Source organism: Podarcis erhardii (genome assembly GCF_964252035.2).
Source record: "Podarcis erhardii genome assembly, chromosome: 14".
NCBI lineage: Eukaryota > Metazoa > Chordata > Lepidosauria > Squamata > Lacertidae > Podarcis > Podarcis erhardii.
Window position 1 is genome coordinate 13,903,871 of NC_138503.1, and position 13,016 is coordinate 13,916,886.

At 42.4% G+C, this 13,016-nt stretch overlaps 1 protein-coding gene across 5 annotated transcripts in view; it reads right to left on the reverse strand.

Moving 5' to 3' along the window:
• Positions 1-13,016, reverse strand: part of FBN1 (fibrillin 1) — a 210,942-nt gene that overhangs the window by 83,762 nt on the left and 114,164 nt on the right. For all 5 annotated transcript variants that reach the window (XM_081838597.1, XM_081838595.1, XM_081838596.1 and 2 more), the window contains 6 exons: positions 11,529-11,582; positions 10,485-10,610; positions 8,208-8,333; positions 6,832-6,951; positions 5,512-5,649; positions 2,944-2,994 (listed from right to left, as the gene is read on the reverse strand). In XM_081838597.1, coding sequence (XP_081694723.1) covers positions 2,944-2,994; positions 5,512-5,649; positions 6,832-6,951; positions 8,208-8,333; positions 10,485-10,610; positions 11,529-11,582 — 615 coding nt within the window. The remainder of the gene's footprint in view (positions 1-2,943; positions 2,995-5,511; positions 5,650-6,831; positions 6,952-8,207; positions 8,334-10,484; positions 10,611-11,528; positions 11,583-13,016) is intronic.

Here is a 13,016-nt window from a genome sequence, read left to right on the forward strand (position 1 = left end):
AGGCAGTCTCTTCAAGCATGACAATAACATATTAATTTTAGTTTTGAAACAGTACATTTTGGTTAGAAGTGGCTTGATCCAGCTATATCCAAAGCCAAAGGGAAACCGCAAGCATTACTCTATGGGCTGCACCATCTCTAAGCAGACTGATTCACAGAGGCAGGAGGAGAATCAGAAAACTTGGGACAGCGGGCACCCCAAGAACCTATGGAATATTCGCATGCGGAAATGATTTGCCTTTCAAGAACTTTAAAATTAACCACGTTTTCCCATAGTTAGAATTAACTTCATTTCCCTGCATCTAAGGGATTGCTTTGTCTTAAAAAACAAACGTCAACCACAGTAGACAGAAGGTTGCGGGTGGCCACAGGAAGGATAACAATTAAAAAAGAAAAAAATTAAGTAAGGAAGAGCTTCATTATTGGACACAGTGACTCTGGAGGAAGAAAGCATAGGAAGTTGCCTTATACTGAGTCAGACCATTGGGTCCATCTAGCTCAACGTTTCCAGGGCTTCAGCCAGAAGACCCTTCTAGCCCTATCTGGCAGTATCAGAGATTGAAACTGGAACCTTTAGCATGCAAAGCAAATTGCCTAGCACTGAACTATGGCCATTTTCCATTCTGTAGTCAAAGGTACCAAGGTTGATAGATAATGACATGGTCAGGTGCTGCGTAACCAAGTCATTGGGATGATGGTGAAATAGTTTTGTTTTTTTAAAAAATAAAAGCTTAGGTAATAGTAGAGTTGTCGACTTTTCAACCCACCACTATAATTTTAATGACAGATATTAGCAAGGGACAATACAAACAAGCAGGTTGAAAGCACTACCTGTTGCTCCATCAAGCTGCTGTTAAAAGAACAACAGCAGGACAAGTCAAGTTTGTTTGTTTTTTGCACAGCAGGCAAGCCATAGGAACCGGCAGCCTCGAGGGAAGATCTTCTTGAATCGCCTCCTCTGAAAAAATGCTTAAACTGATTGAAATTCTATGGGGTTCCCTCCACATGTCAGAAAGTAGTGGAAAGTGAATCGGATATATTTGGGTGCTGGAAAATATGCTGGATCGATCAATATGAAATTACTGCAAGTTATATGTGAGAAAATCCTGTGGCCACTATCTTGGAAAAATAACTTTCCATCTCTCAGCACTCAAACATGTTCTTGTGATTTGGAATAGGTGGGGCAACATCTCTCTTGAGATCATATAAGCTATGTACAGTGGATTTGTGGTAGAAACGTTTCCAAGATATTTGGTAATTATTTGGAGAGAGAGAGAGAAGGGACAAGTTTGAGGGAGGGAGATAAATTTGTTCCTCCTTGCTTTTTTAAAAAAATAAAATAAAAGCTATTACAAGACACACATGGGAATAATTTGTTTTTCAAATATTTCAGCTGCTCTGTCATGTCAGGTTGCACTAGTCACCATGACCCAATACAGTATGAAACCATTGGAACTTCGAGAAAAGGAATAATGGGCAAGATTCTTGCTGTCATTTAGATACCTTGTGCTCAACCAGCAGCTATGGGTACTCATCACAGTCTCCAACAGTGATGGCGCAAGTAAGGGAAAGGTGCCATAGGTCAGGACAAAGAGCTCCACCAAAGGGGAAGACATCATGGAGTAGACATGTATACAGCATCTCTTTAACTGCCTTAGACATCCACCTCTCATCACAGCTGATGGAAGGGGGTCTGGGCTTAATCCTGCTGGGCACTGCTTTGAGGGACATGCTAGCAAAGCAGACCGCTACAAAGAGCAGTACGGAAGACTCCACTCATCAGCTGGTGAGTGGAGAGTTCAATCCTGCGGGAAATGCACTGGCAAAGCAGAGCCCTAGCCCTAGCCCACAGGGCAACCTTGACAGGTGGATGGGACAACCCACCTTTTCAGTCACCTGAGATGAGTGGTGCTACCCACCTGACAAATTCGCCCTGTGGGGTGCAGGGAATTAAAGTCCTGGCTTGCTGGACCATACAAGGTTCCCCACCAGCGCCTTCTTAGCCTTTCTCATGACTGCTTTCCATGCCTTTATCACATCAGTCTTTTTATCAGTTCACTTCTTCAGTGAGCATTTCCGCTTCATCTCCTATTCCCCAACCGCTGGTGTAATTGCCATGGGACCTTGTTCACCTTGATGACTTCTCCTAGATCCCAGTGCATATCTGTTTTTCATAGATCTCAAGGGTTATTTGCCAGCTCTCCCCCACTTCTCTCCCCAACTCCCAGTGCAGTAATACTTTCATATCACATGCATTAGGCGAAGGGCAGTCTACAGCCTGATTCTATGTGTGCGTGCAAACCATTGGTCACACAACACACCCTAGATATTTTTGCAGCCCTAGGTGTCACACCACAACTTCTCACATCAAACCCTTCTCCTCTGAAGCTATTTGAGAAATGGATGGTTGCTACTCTTGCAGGAAGAGAGGGGCATGGAGGTGTGCATGATAACATATTTATGGAGATTGCATGGCCATCAGTTTCATTTCCAGTTCCATGAATTAACATGCTAGTATTCATTGATGTCCAATGGGGTTTAAGCAGCCTTTGTAAACCTGAAAAGTTTCTAAGTAGGGTTGTGTGTTGCAGGTCCTGTACCATGCATGCAAAAGAATATGAGGATCATGCACATGGGCATATACAAGTCCCAACAACTAGCTGATTGCTGGAGCTCCCATAGGTCCATGAGTGGCGTTATGCCCAATGATCACCTGCATGGACAAAACCAGGTAATTGCAGCGTTAGGCTGCCCACCTGTCAAATTTGGTTCACAGGAGAGCTGGACAAGATAAGGATCCTTCCTACCAGGCCAGATCTAATTCCTCATCCTAGCTCTAAAGATTTGTTAGGCACTGTGATCTTCCATAGCAATGTGAGAAATGGCACCGGAATTTTTTGTTTCTCCACTAACATGTTTCCAGTTCCAGAGCAATAATACATACCTTCACACTGTGTTCCTCTTACCCTGGAGAATCCCCTCGGACAGTTTGGATCTATAAAAGAGAAGCAAAGAACATTGCAGTCCAAAGCTCAAATTTCTTTCACTGAACATGAAACTGCATCTGAAACACAGATCAGACCTCTTCTGCATGGAAACTTCCAAAATAGCAACAATTAAATGAGCAATAACAGTTAAAGGAAGGGGCTGCAGCATGAATAAGGGACACAACAATGATTCTTAGTGGAATATTAAGCATATATACTCATAAGTATGTCTCACTTTGTTCTCTTTTGACAATTAGTGCTCTAATAAAAAGTTAAGACTAAACCCACTTATTACACAGTATTTATGTGGTATGTTTGCTTAAGGCCCCTTTGTACATTACAAAATTATCATGTATGCAATGTACATGTTAGGGGTAATGTAAGTTGAGCAGGTAATGTGTATAACAACCTGTCACGGTACACATCCACCCATGGAAAACTGTGCACACTTCCTGGATAAATATAAATAATCTCCCACTAGTCTTTGGGAATGTGCAAGACCCTTGGAGTCCCTTCCAACTCTACAAATCCTACGAATATTCTACATTCTGCAGCCATTCTGCATAATGTGCACCATTCCCTCTTCCTAGAGAGATAATGTGCACATTTTCTGCAAGGCCTGTTGAATGTGCACAAGGGCTGGTTGTTAGGCACATTTAACCACTCGACTTACATTTCCCTTAACATATTGCTGTAAGTTTTGTTTGCCAGAGTTTGTGGGTGCAAGGTTACCCATAATTTCCAGTTTTAGTAACTGTTAGAATTTAATCTAGGTTTCGGGAGTTGAATTGCAAACACTGAACTCCCAGATCCAGTAGGGGTTCAAGCTGTAAATAACACAGGACAGCTTCCTCATGAGGTAATCTCCTGAAGATGGCCGAGTCATTAATCTAACAAAAAATGAGCCATCAAGACATTCAGTGCCAGACAGCAAAGAGGGAGGGGGGAGCCCTTTTTCCAGCTGTGTGTTAGTGGACAGAGACAAAAAAGGTTTAAAATTTCCGTTTGGATTATGTAGGCTAGAGAGGAATAGTTTCACTGGGCTAGTGGCAACAAGGAGGAAGAAGGAGAACAAAGAGCACCATGTAGGCTCAGGGGAACAGGTGGTAATAAAGAGACAGCAACCACGACTGGTTTCTCTGTTCTTAGACCCAAGTCTGCTGCACCTATGGGAGAAGCAAGTGAGCCTCTTGGAGTATAATGTGTTGAATTTCTCCATCTAGACTCAGGCTGTATATATTTGTAAATAAACCATGTATCATAAAGACACCACAGTCTCCACTTTGCCTCATCATCCAAAAGGAAACACAGGCCCTGGGTAAGGCATGCCTGCAACCTCTGGAATCTCACATCGTTTGTGAAGATTGAGGTGGTCTGCAACAATATATACTAAATATTGCAGTGTGTTCTGTAAAGTGTGACAGTAATGCACATCCCCTTTTAATCACAATTAATATAATCATGCTAGGAATTAATGTAGACCCTTAGAGAGATCTGTCTCAATCAAAATGCAGTTTAAGCAATTGAGTTGAGCCACTAAAATGGAAGAGGCAGAGCTGGAAGGTTCCAAGCTTCCTAGTACTTTCCTGCAAAGCAAACATTTGTAAAACGCTTTGAGGTGTTTTACAATCAAGCAGTGTATAAGTTTTATGAAGCAAATAATGCATTTAGCATGCACTATATCAGGCCATGATCACAACAACATCTGACCCAGACTCTTATGGGATCTTCCAGGGGGGGATATTAAAGCACCCGGGGTTTCTTGGAAGATGATCAATAGCAGAAAACAAGCTTTCTTGAAAGACAGCCCAACATTAGCATACTTCTCCAGAAATGTGCAGCTGCAAGAGGGCGTGATTTAGGATGCACACTCAGTTCAAACAGATCAATAGTGCCCTGCATGAAGTAGAGTACATGTACCCAAACTCCTCTGGAATGTACCTGGGTTCCATGATAGGCAGACATTCCAGGGACTGAGGCAGATGAGCTGATAAGGAAAGGGTACTTCATCAGCAGAAAGCTTCAGGAAGACTCAGCATTTCTGATGAGGCATATGCTGGGGTTCTAGTTGCATACCCTCACCCGGCAATCCTTCCTTCTAAACCAAGATTTCTTGGGTGATTTTGCCAGAGTTCATAATCCAAGTGTTAAGAATACTAACTTGTGCAGTTCATAATGCTCAGGTGCACCCCACTCACCCCCAAAAGACTTATCTGAAAATGCTTGTAAAAAGAATTCTGAAATCAGCAGACAGGAGCAAAGCCATCATTAGATGCACCGCTGACTTTTAAGTGATGAGGGGAAGATAGTCTGTGTAAGCTCAAAGCCATTGCTGCTATCATATTTTCTAGGGCTTTGTCATGTCATGAAAGTGAGGGCTCAGCTTGAACCCCACCTGGCAAATGACCATCCAGCCACCACCGCCCCCTATAAAACATCCAGAGGTGATTTTGCCCTTTCTATCGGATGCTTTCTTCTAATGCTCCAAATAATAATTTGCCAAGGACACAGCAAAATGGTCTTACCTCGTTCGCATGGAACACAGGGACTACCCCAAGCAGCACCCAGCGAGGAACAACACTGAGATTTCAGAGTGGCCCCATTGATATTGATCTCACACCTGCCATTCACTATGGTCTGCCAACACGTGCCTTTAACAGTCTCTGCAAAGGTAAATAAAAATAAAACAAGATGTTGCCATTTAGCAATGTATCACTATTCAAATATCTTTACCCAGTGTGAGTGAATACTCGTGAAAACTAACTCAGTTATCTTCATAAAAAAACAACCTAGGAAGACAGGTTGAGCTGGTGCCAAACATTTTCCTCTGCTTTCCTTTGGACCACATCAGCAAGACAGAGATAGAGGTCTTGTCCTCTGGGCAGCATACTGCCCAGGCTTGCACCCCGGGGAGTTCACTTCGGTACTGCTAACGCAGCAGTTTGATTTCACCCCTTGAGGCTCACTCAATTGTCTGAAGACAGATGGGTGCCAACATTGTTGCCAACACCCTCCAGTCTGGAGCTTCCTTATTGTTTTTGAGAAGATAAAATCAGCTCCTGTCTTCAGAGCCATCTTTCCATTAGGGCTTAGTGGTGCGTTGCGCCAGGGTGCCGGTTGCTCTGGGAGAGCGATCCCCGCAGAGGCTTAGGATGGAAGCTGCGCCCTGCCAACTATATGGCTGGCGGGTACGCAGCTTCCCTCCCAAGCCTATGCGGGGATTGCTCTCCCACAGCGGTAGGGGGAGAGTTGCGCCACCTCCATGGCTGGCAGTGTGCAGCTTCACCCCTCCGTAGTAATTTGGGGGCACTGGGCGGATATTTGCACCCTGGCGCCGCATCTGCTAAAGATGGCCCTGTCTGCCTTTTCCCATCTTCCTCCAGTACTACAGGCAGGAGGCCTCTGAATACCAGGTGCTGGGGATTATGAGCAAGGAGCCTGTTATTTCACTCAGGTCTGCCTGTGGGTTGCTAGACTAGGAGGACCTTTGGCCTGATGCCGCCACACCCAGCTACCTGCCATCTATTCCCAAACCACAGCAACTTTATAAAGTTGCCACCTCTTCTCCTTCCAGCTCAGAATGTCAGGCCAGTCTTTCATTATCTGCTGATTCCCTACAATACCTCCTCTGCAATTTTTAATGCAATGTGAAAGGGTACTCTATAGACACTTTTTAATATGCTCAAGTAAACAGTGAAGCGATGATTGAAATACTCTTAAATTTATTTCACTTCTATTTCGTGGTTATTCTCAAAAGCTTCCTGAAAACTGAATAAGATATATGTATGTCAATTGTAAAAAAAATATTTCCTAGCCAATAAAGACAGCTCAGAAGAAGAAATTACCAATGCAGATGGTTTTCGTTTGATCCAAAGTACTTTCAGGGGAACATTCACAGGCAAAAGAGCCAGGAATATTTTTGCACACGCCATTAATACAGGGGCTGGATTCACACTCATCAATATCTAGAAGAGAAACAGTGAGAATTAGTGACCAGCAAAGCTTCAGATTGCTCCTTTCTGTCTGGTCATCTAGAAACAAAAGGATTCTCTTGCTGAATCAGAGATTTGTAGATTGCGGCTAGGAATCCACAATCCACCTCTGGCAAACCCACCATCTGTCATAGAATTTGTCTCCTGCACCCTCAAGCCGCATTTATTTATTTCACAACATTTGATTCTAAGGAAACCTCTAGGTGGTTTATAAAAATATAAAAGCATTAAAATGATCAATAAAAGACAATTAAAAGCTGATACTCAAAAACATTCAAAAATGATCAAATGTAGCAAAAAGAAATCAAAACACATGCCAGCACTCTTTGTGCATGTATAGACTTGCCAACACAAAAAATGTTTTATGCAGGTGCCAAAAAGATTACATCAAAGGCTTCTGCCTGATGTCAATAGGAAGGGAGTTCCAAAGTGCAGTGCTGATATACTAAAATATTGATTTCTTACAAGTGCAGAACAAGTATTGTGCGGCTTCGGTAGGAGTTACAGTTCTGCAAATTGAAGTGAGTATACAAGAGGGTAAGGTAATCCTGCAAGTAAAATGGTCCCATTGCTCCAATTTACTGTATAGGTTTCAACTTGTACTTAGGGTAGCCTGAAAACACAGGAGCACCATGCACGTGCCAAGGTACACGTAGGACCAAGGCACCTGTGTACCATTAAAAAATAACCCTATAAATTCAAACTTTACTTTATGCATACAGTAAAAATGCAGATCTATGCACTCTTCACACACAGTCCACTGCCTACCCCAAAGTTTCAAGGGACCTTGCTTTATTCGTTCCAGCAAGAATCCTACAAGGCTGGTCACAGCTGTTCTCATTTAAAACTGGGGAGCCAAGGCTGAAGGACAGCAATGTGCTCATTGGTGCCCACTGAGTCCAATAGTCCTCTGGGATATGAAACCAGATCTTCCCATTCCCCGGGATCACTGAACACCTAGCTGCAGCTAAATTCCCACCCGAAATATTCTTTGGGAATGCAGATTATATATCCCCACCCCCAAGTGTAATATACAAAGTCAAAAGTCTCCTGGCATACTTATAAAAATACAACAGTTCCAGTCTGCCTTAAATGGAATTCATCCCTAATGTTGGCAAATAAGCCGACATTTTATTTGATCCAAATATAACTCCAGAGATAGGGTGATTTAAAAAAATAATAATCCGATGCTCAGAATAGCTATAACATAAAGGGATGTTTTCAATTACCTTCACATGTTTGCTGATCAGGCTTGTACACATATCCCTTAGGGCATGTGCAAGTGAAGCTTCCAGGGGTGTTTCTGCATTGCCCATTGTCACAAAGCAGCGGGTTCAAGGAGCACTCATCGATGTCTGCAAAAACAATTAAGAGTGTCATCAGAGAAACTAAATAAGATTTTGTTCTCATGGGAAGCCATAAAAGAAAACTTTGTTTTTACAAGCAGATATGTTTCACTGATAGAGATGTTTCCCTTTGTTCTGTAAGAGAAATGCTGAAATCACCGGAAAAGGAACAAGTATCAGGACTTTTAGTGGTTTACAGCACTAGTTCCCAAACTTCCCACCTCTGGCAGGAAAAATTATATTTCCCTGTAACGAAAAGCAGCAACAAGAAACTCTGTGCCATCAAAAGGGAACTGCATAATAAGTATTTTTCTTTTCCAATGTCATCACACTTTCTAACAACATGTGGCTGATATGCAATCATTGGGTCAGCTGAACATTGGAATATAGTCTTCCCAAGGCCAAATCAATCTCTGCCCCCTATCAAAGTAGGATGTTTATAGTACCACCTGAAAAGGTGGGGGATGGCATTCTACTCCACTTCAGGCACCAAGTTTAAATTAAATGGAACATATGGTTCTCTTCGGTCTACACCACCCTGTTTGTTGTTGGATTCCAAGTCCCATCAGACCCAGCCAGCACGCCCCACGGTCAAGGATGGCAGGAGTTGCAAGTCAAAAACATCTGGAGGGCCAAAGGTTCCCAAAACCTGCTCTAGATGTTTCTGACTACATCTCCCCTCATTCCTGACTTGGCCATGTGGGTTGGAGCTGATGGGAGTTGGAATCTAAAACATCTGGAAGGCCCTAGGTTGGGTAACACTGGGCTACATTAACTTCTGTTTTGGAGCAAATACATCCATGTGGACAGACACTGAAAAACACACAGAGAAAGAAGCATCTAAAGGGGTACATACAGAATATTTAAGGCTGTGGTTCCCAATGTGGGGCATATGCCCCACAGGGGGGCAATTTAATTTTTAAGGGGGGCAATTTGAGAATGAGTTAGACCAAATTAATGACCTTTTAGGCTTCCTCCATGTGAATAGGAGTTCACTTTTTGAATAATAATAATTACATGTCATGGAGAGGGCATCAGGATTTTAGAGAGCCCTAGGTGGGGCATGGCCAAAAAAGGTTGGGAACCACTGATCTGGAGAGAGACTGCATTCCTTTGTCTTTCACTGTGATGACTGAATAAACTAATTGGTAAGAACTCTTTCTTTAAATCTGCTTCATTGCTGCAGATTGTGAACCACTGATTTAAAGCATAAATGCTAGCTTGTAGGGTAGTCAGCAATCAGTTTGGGAAGAGTGTAGCCATAACATCACAGGTGCTGCAAAAAAAGCATTAAACCAAAACAGAAGAAATGGAAAGGGGAACAAAAGGCTGACCAATCCAACACACTATCCAAGAACAGGACATGACAGCCTGCATCTCCTTTGCAAGTCAGTCCATGCAATTCACAGTGTGGCTTCAGGAAAAGAGCAGGTGCACTGCAGAAAAGGGCCTGCAAATGCCCTTTCAGGAGGCTGAAGCAAGAGTCTAAACCAGGAACCCCCAAACTTGGCCCTCCGGATGTTTTGGGACAACAATTCCCATCATCCCTGACCACTGGTCCTGTTAGCTAGGGATCATGGGAGTTGTAATCCCAAAACATCTGGAGGGCTGAGTTTGGGGGTGCCTGAGTCTAAACCATAGGGAACATGGGGGTCTGCCTTATGCTGAATCAGACCCACTGGTTCATCTAGCTCTGTGCTGATCACACGGACTGTCAGCAGCTCTTCAGGGTTTCTTTTTTTTAAATTATTTTTTAAAAAAATCTTTATTAAACATATTTCACAAAATTATACAACAATATACTATATTATAATTTATATCCCATCCCATACAAACAATTTTTTTAAAAAAAGAATACAAGAAATTTAGACTGCATGAAGCAAAGATGTTGTACCACTGAGCTATACCCTTCCCCACCATTCAGAATCCCTCCAGCCTATTTTACATGGAGGTGGGGGGGAACCCTCCAAAATATGGCGATTGAATTAGTATCTGGCCATCTGTTAACTAGGAAGACAGGATTACAAAGATGGAAAAGAAGCTAGCTAAAATACCAGGAAGAAACAAGATAGACAAATCAGAAACACTAGATGGAACTAAAGCAGAACAATGAGGCACCATACAGGAATGTGTTAGATAGTAAGATAGGAAACTTCATACCTAAGCAGTTTTTCCCGGATGAATCCACTTCGTACCCAAAATTACAAATGCATTTGTAGGTTCCGCGCAGATTTTCACATATTCCATTGGGGCAAATGTCAGGATCCAGTGCGCATTCATTGATATCTAGAAAACGGAAGGCGTCAAGATTATTTTTCACCCTGATGGAGGATCATTTTCTTTAGTCCATATTTTTAAGCAAACTGGCCCTAATTTGTATTCCACTCTACTCCCACCCGGACCAACATATGGCTTAGAATTCACACTTCTCCAAATTGTGTGCTCCATTTCTTGGCTCAAAACAGATATCAAAGGTGGCATACATACTTCTCCCCCTTTCTTCTTTTAGCCTCACAACAACCCTGTGATGTAGGTAAGGATGAGAGACAGGCCCAAAGTCACCCACTGGACTTAGAGTGGGGATTTGAATCCTGGTCTACAGATCCTACACTAGCACCCTAACCACTACTCAACACCAGCTCTCTTTTAAATAAATTTTAAAAGGTATTTAAATATGAAGTTTCATGTGTTCTTTAATTCTTAAAAAACCACAGATTAATACTAAAAAGGCAAAGGACTTATGAATAAACCCATGTGAAATTGTGCACATACCCAGAAATAACAGATGAATCTGTCTATCCCTAATTTTTTATTCTTTCAGAACAGTAGGAACATAGGAAGCTGTCTTATACTGAGTCATCTAGTCCATTATTGTCTATGCCAGGGTTTCCTAAACTGTTTTTGAACTGCAATTCCCAGGATCCCTAGCTAGCAGGACCAATGGTCAGGGATGATGGGAATTGTAGTCCAAAACAACTGGAGACCCAAGTTTGGGAAACCCTGGTCTATGCTCACTGGCAGCAAAGATGTTTCCCAGCCCTACCTGGAGAGGATGAGGACTGAACCTGGGACCTTCTGCATGCAAAGCAGATTATCTACCACTGAGCTACGGTCCTTCCCTATTACAATTATTAGTATTCACGTTAGTTTATACAATCCTTTCCTCAAATAATGCCAATACCCACTGGTTTTGCACAACCATACCTGTTCCTGCTGCTGTAATGCCTGGGCCACTGCTACAAAGTGCGCGGTACTCCTCTGGGGAGAAAAATAAATCAAATCAAACAACTTATTTTTAACACTTTAATACAGACTTCCTCAAACTCGGCCCTCCAGATGTTTTGAGACTACAATTCCCATCATCCCTGACCACTGGCTAGGGATCATGGGAGTTGTAGGCCAAAAAAATATGGAGGGCTGAGTTTGAGGAAGCTTGCTTTAATAGATGCATTCAGCTCTTTCAAAACAATCGTGTCAGAACAGAGCTTTTATAATACCAATAATCTCTGCTTGAAGTTGGAACTGGTGACCCGGTCTGAAGCTACATTGCTCCTCCCACCTAAATTGAAATCAATCTAGAACAGGTGTGGGAAACCTTTGGCCCGTGGGCCAAATTAGGCCATCTGGACCTCAGAGGTTGGCCTGCCAGCTGTTTTGGACAAAACCACGTCCTCATTTCCCATACTTCAATGTCTAGCCTGGACAGACCCACACTGTACATTCAAAGCACATGGCTCCCTGCCCTCCAAAGAATCCTGGGAACTGTAGTTTGTTAAGGGCACTGAAAACTGCAGCTCTGAGAGGGGAAATATAGTTCCCAGGATTCTTTTTAAGAATATTTATATATGCAATTGAAAATTTTGCAGTAGATTAAAGTAAATAGAAAAAGAAGCAAAAAAAAAAAACAGAGAATAGCAACAATAACGAAGTAACGTTAAAATGTAATTAGAGTTACAAAACTATATGTAAATAGATATCCCTCATGTACACATCAGTTCACGAGTCACTTTGGTTTCAGTAAATACTTTCCAAATATCATTAAATTATCTTTGCCTGAAAGTAATCTGTTCATATGTTGCAAGAGCTGTCATGTCATGCACCTAGTTCCCAGGATTCATAGGGGAAGTCATGTGTTTTAAGTGCATGGCCCTATTCATTCAGAGCAGACAGATGAAGTCTTCCTTCCGAGAGCTGCAAGTTCACACCACAATATGCATTTCCTGAAAAAAGCCACTCTTCCAACCCCCTGCCCCACACCCACAACCTGAAAATCAAAAGCTGAAAGCTGTCCTATATTTTACCCTCCATGAGCTGGCATCTTTAACAATAGGAGAGGTGCGCAGAACAGCCCAGAATAAATTGTTTCCACATGTGCAAATGTTCTGTTAAATTAATTCAAATACAAAACAGAAGTTAATGGCATTGGGCCATTTACATTTACAAAACGTTTCAGCTCTACTGTGTAAGTTACAAAGGGGGAGCCGATGGCAGCAGGCGGTGCCGTGAAGACCTTTTCCTGGTCTGATAACTTCCCAGCATTTTTGCTGGTATTTTAACTAATGTGGCCTAGAGTGAAACAGTGGACAACAATTCCTCCTTAAAGCTTGCACATCAGCTAAAGCCAGCTTAATTGGTTTCAAGTGATCTTTATTCTCTGTCTCTGTCTTAAAACTGCCAATTCAAATAAAGGTT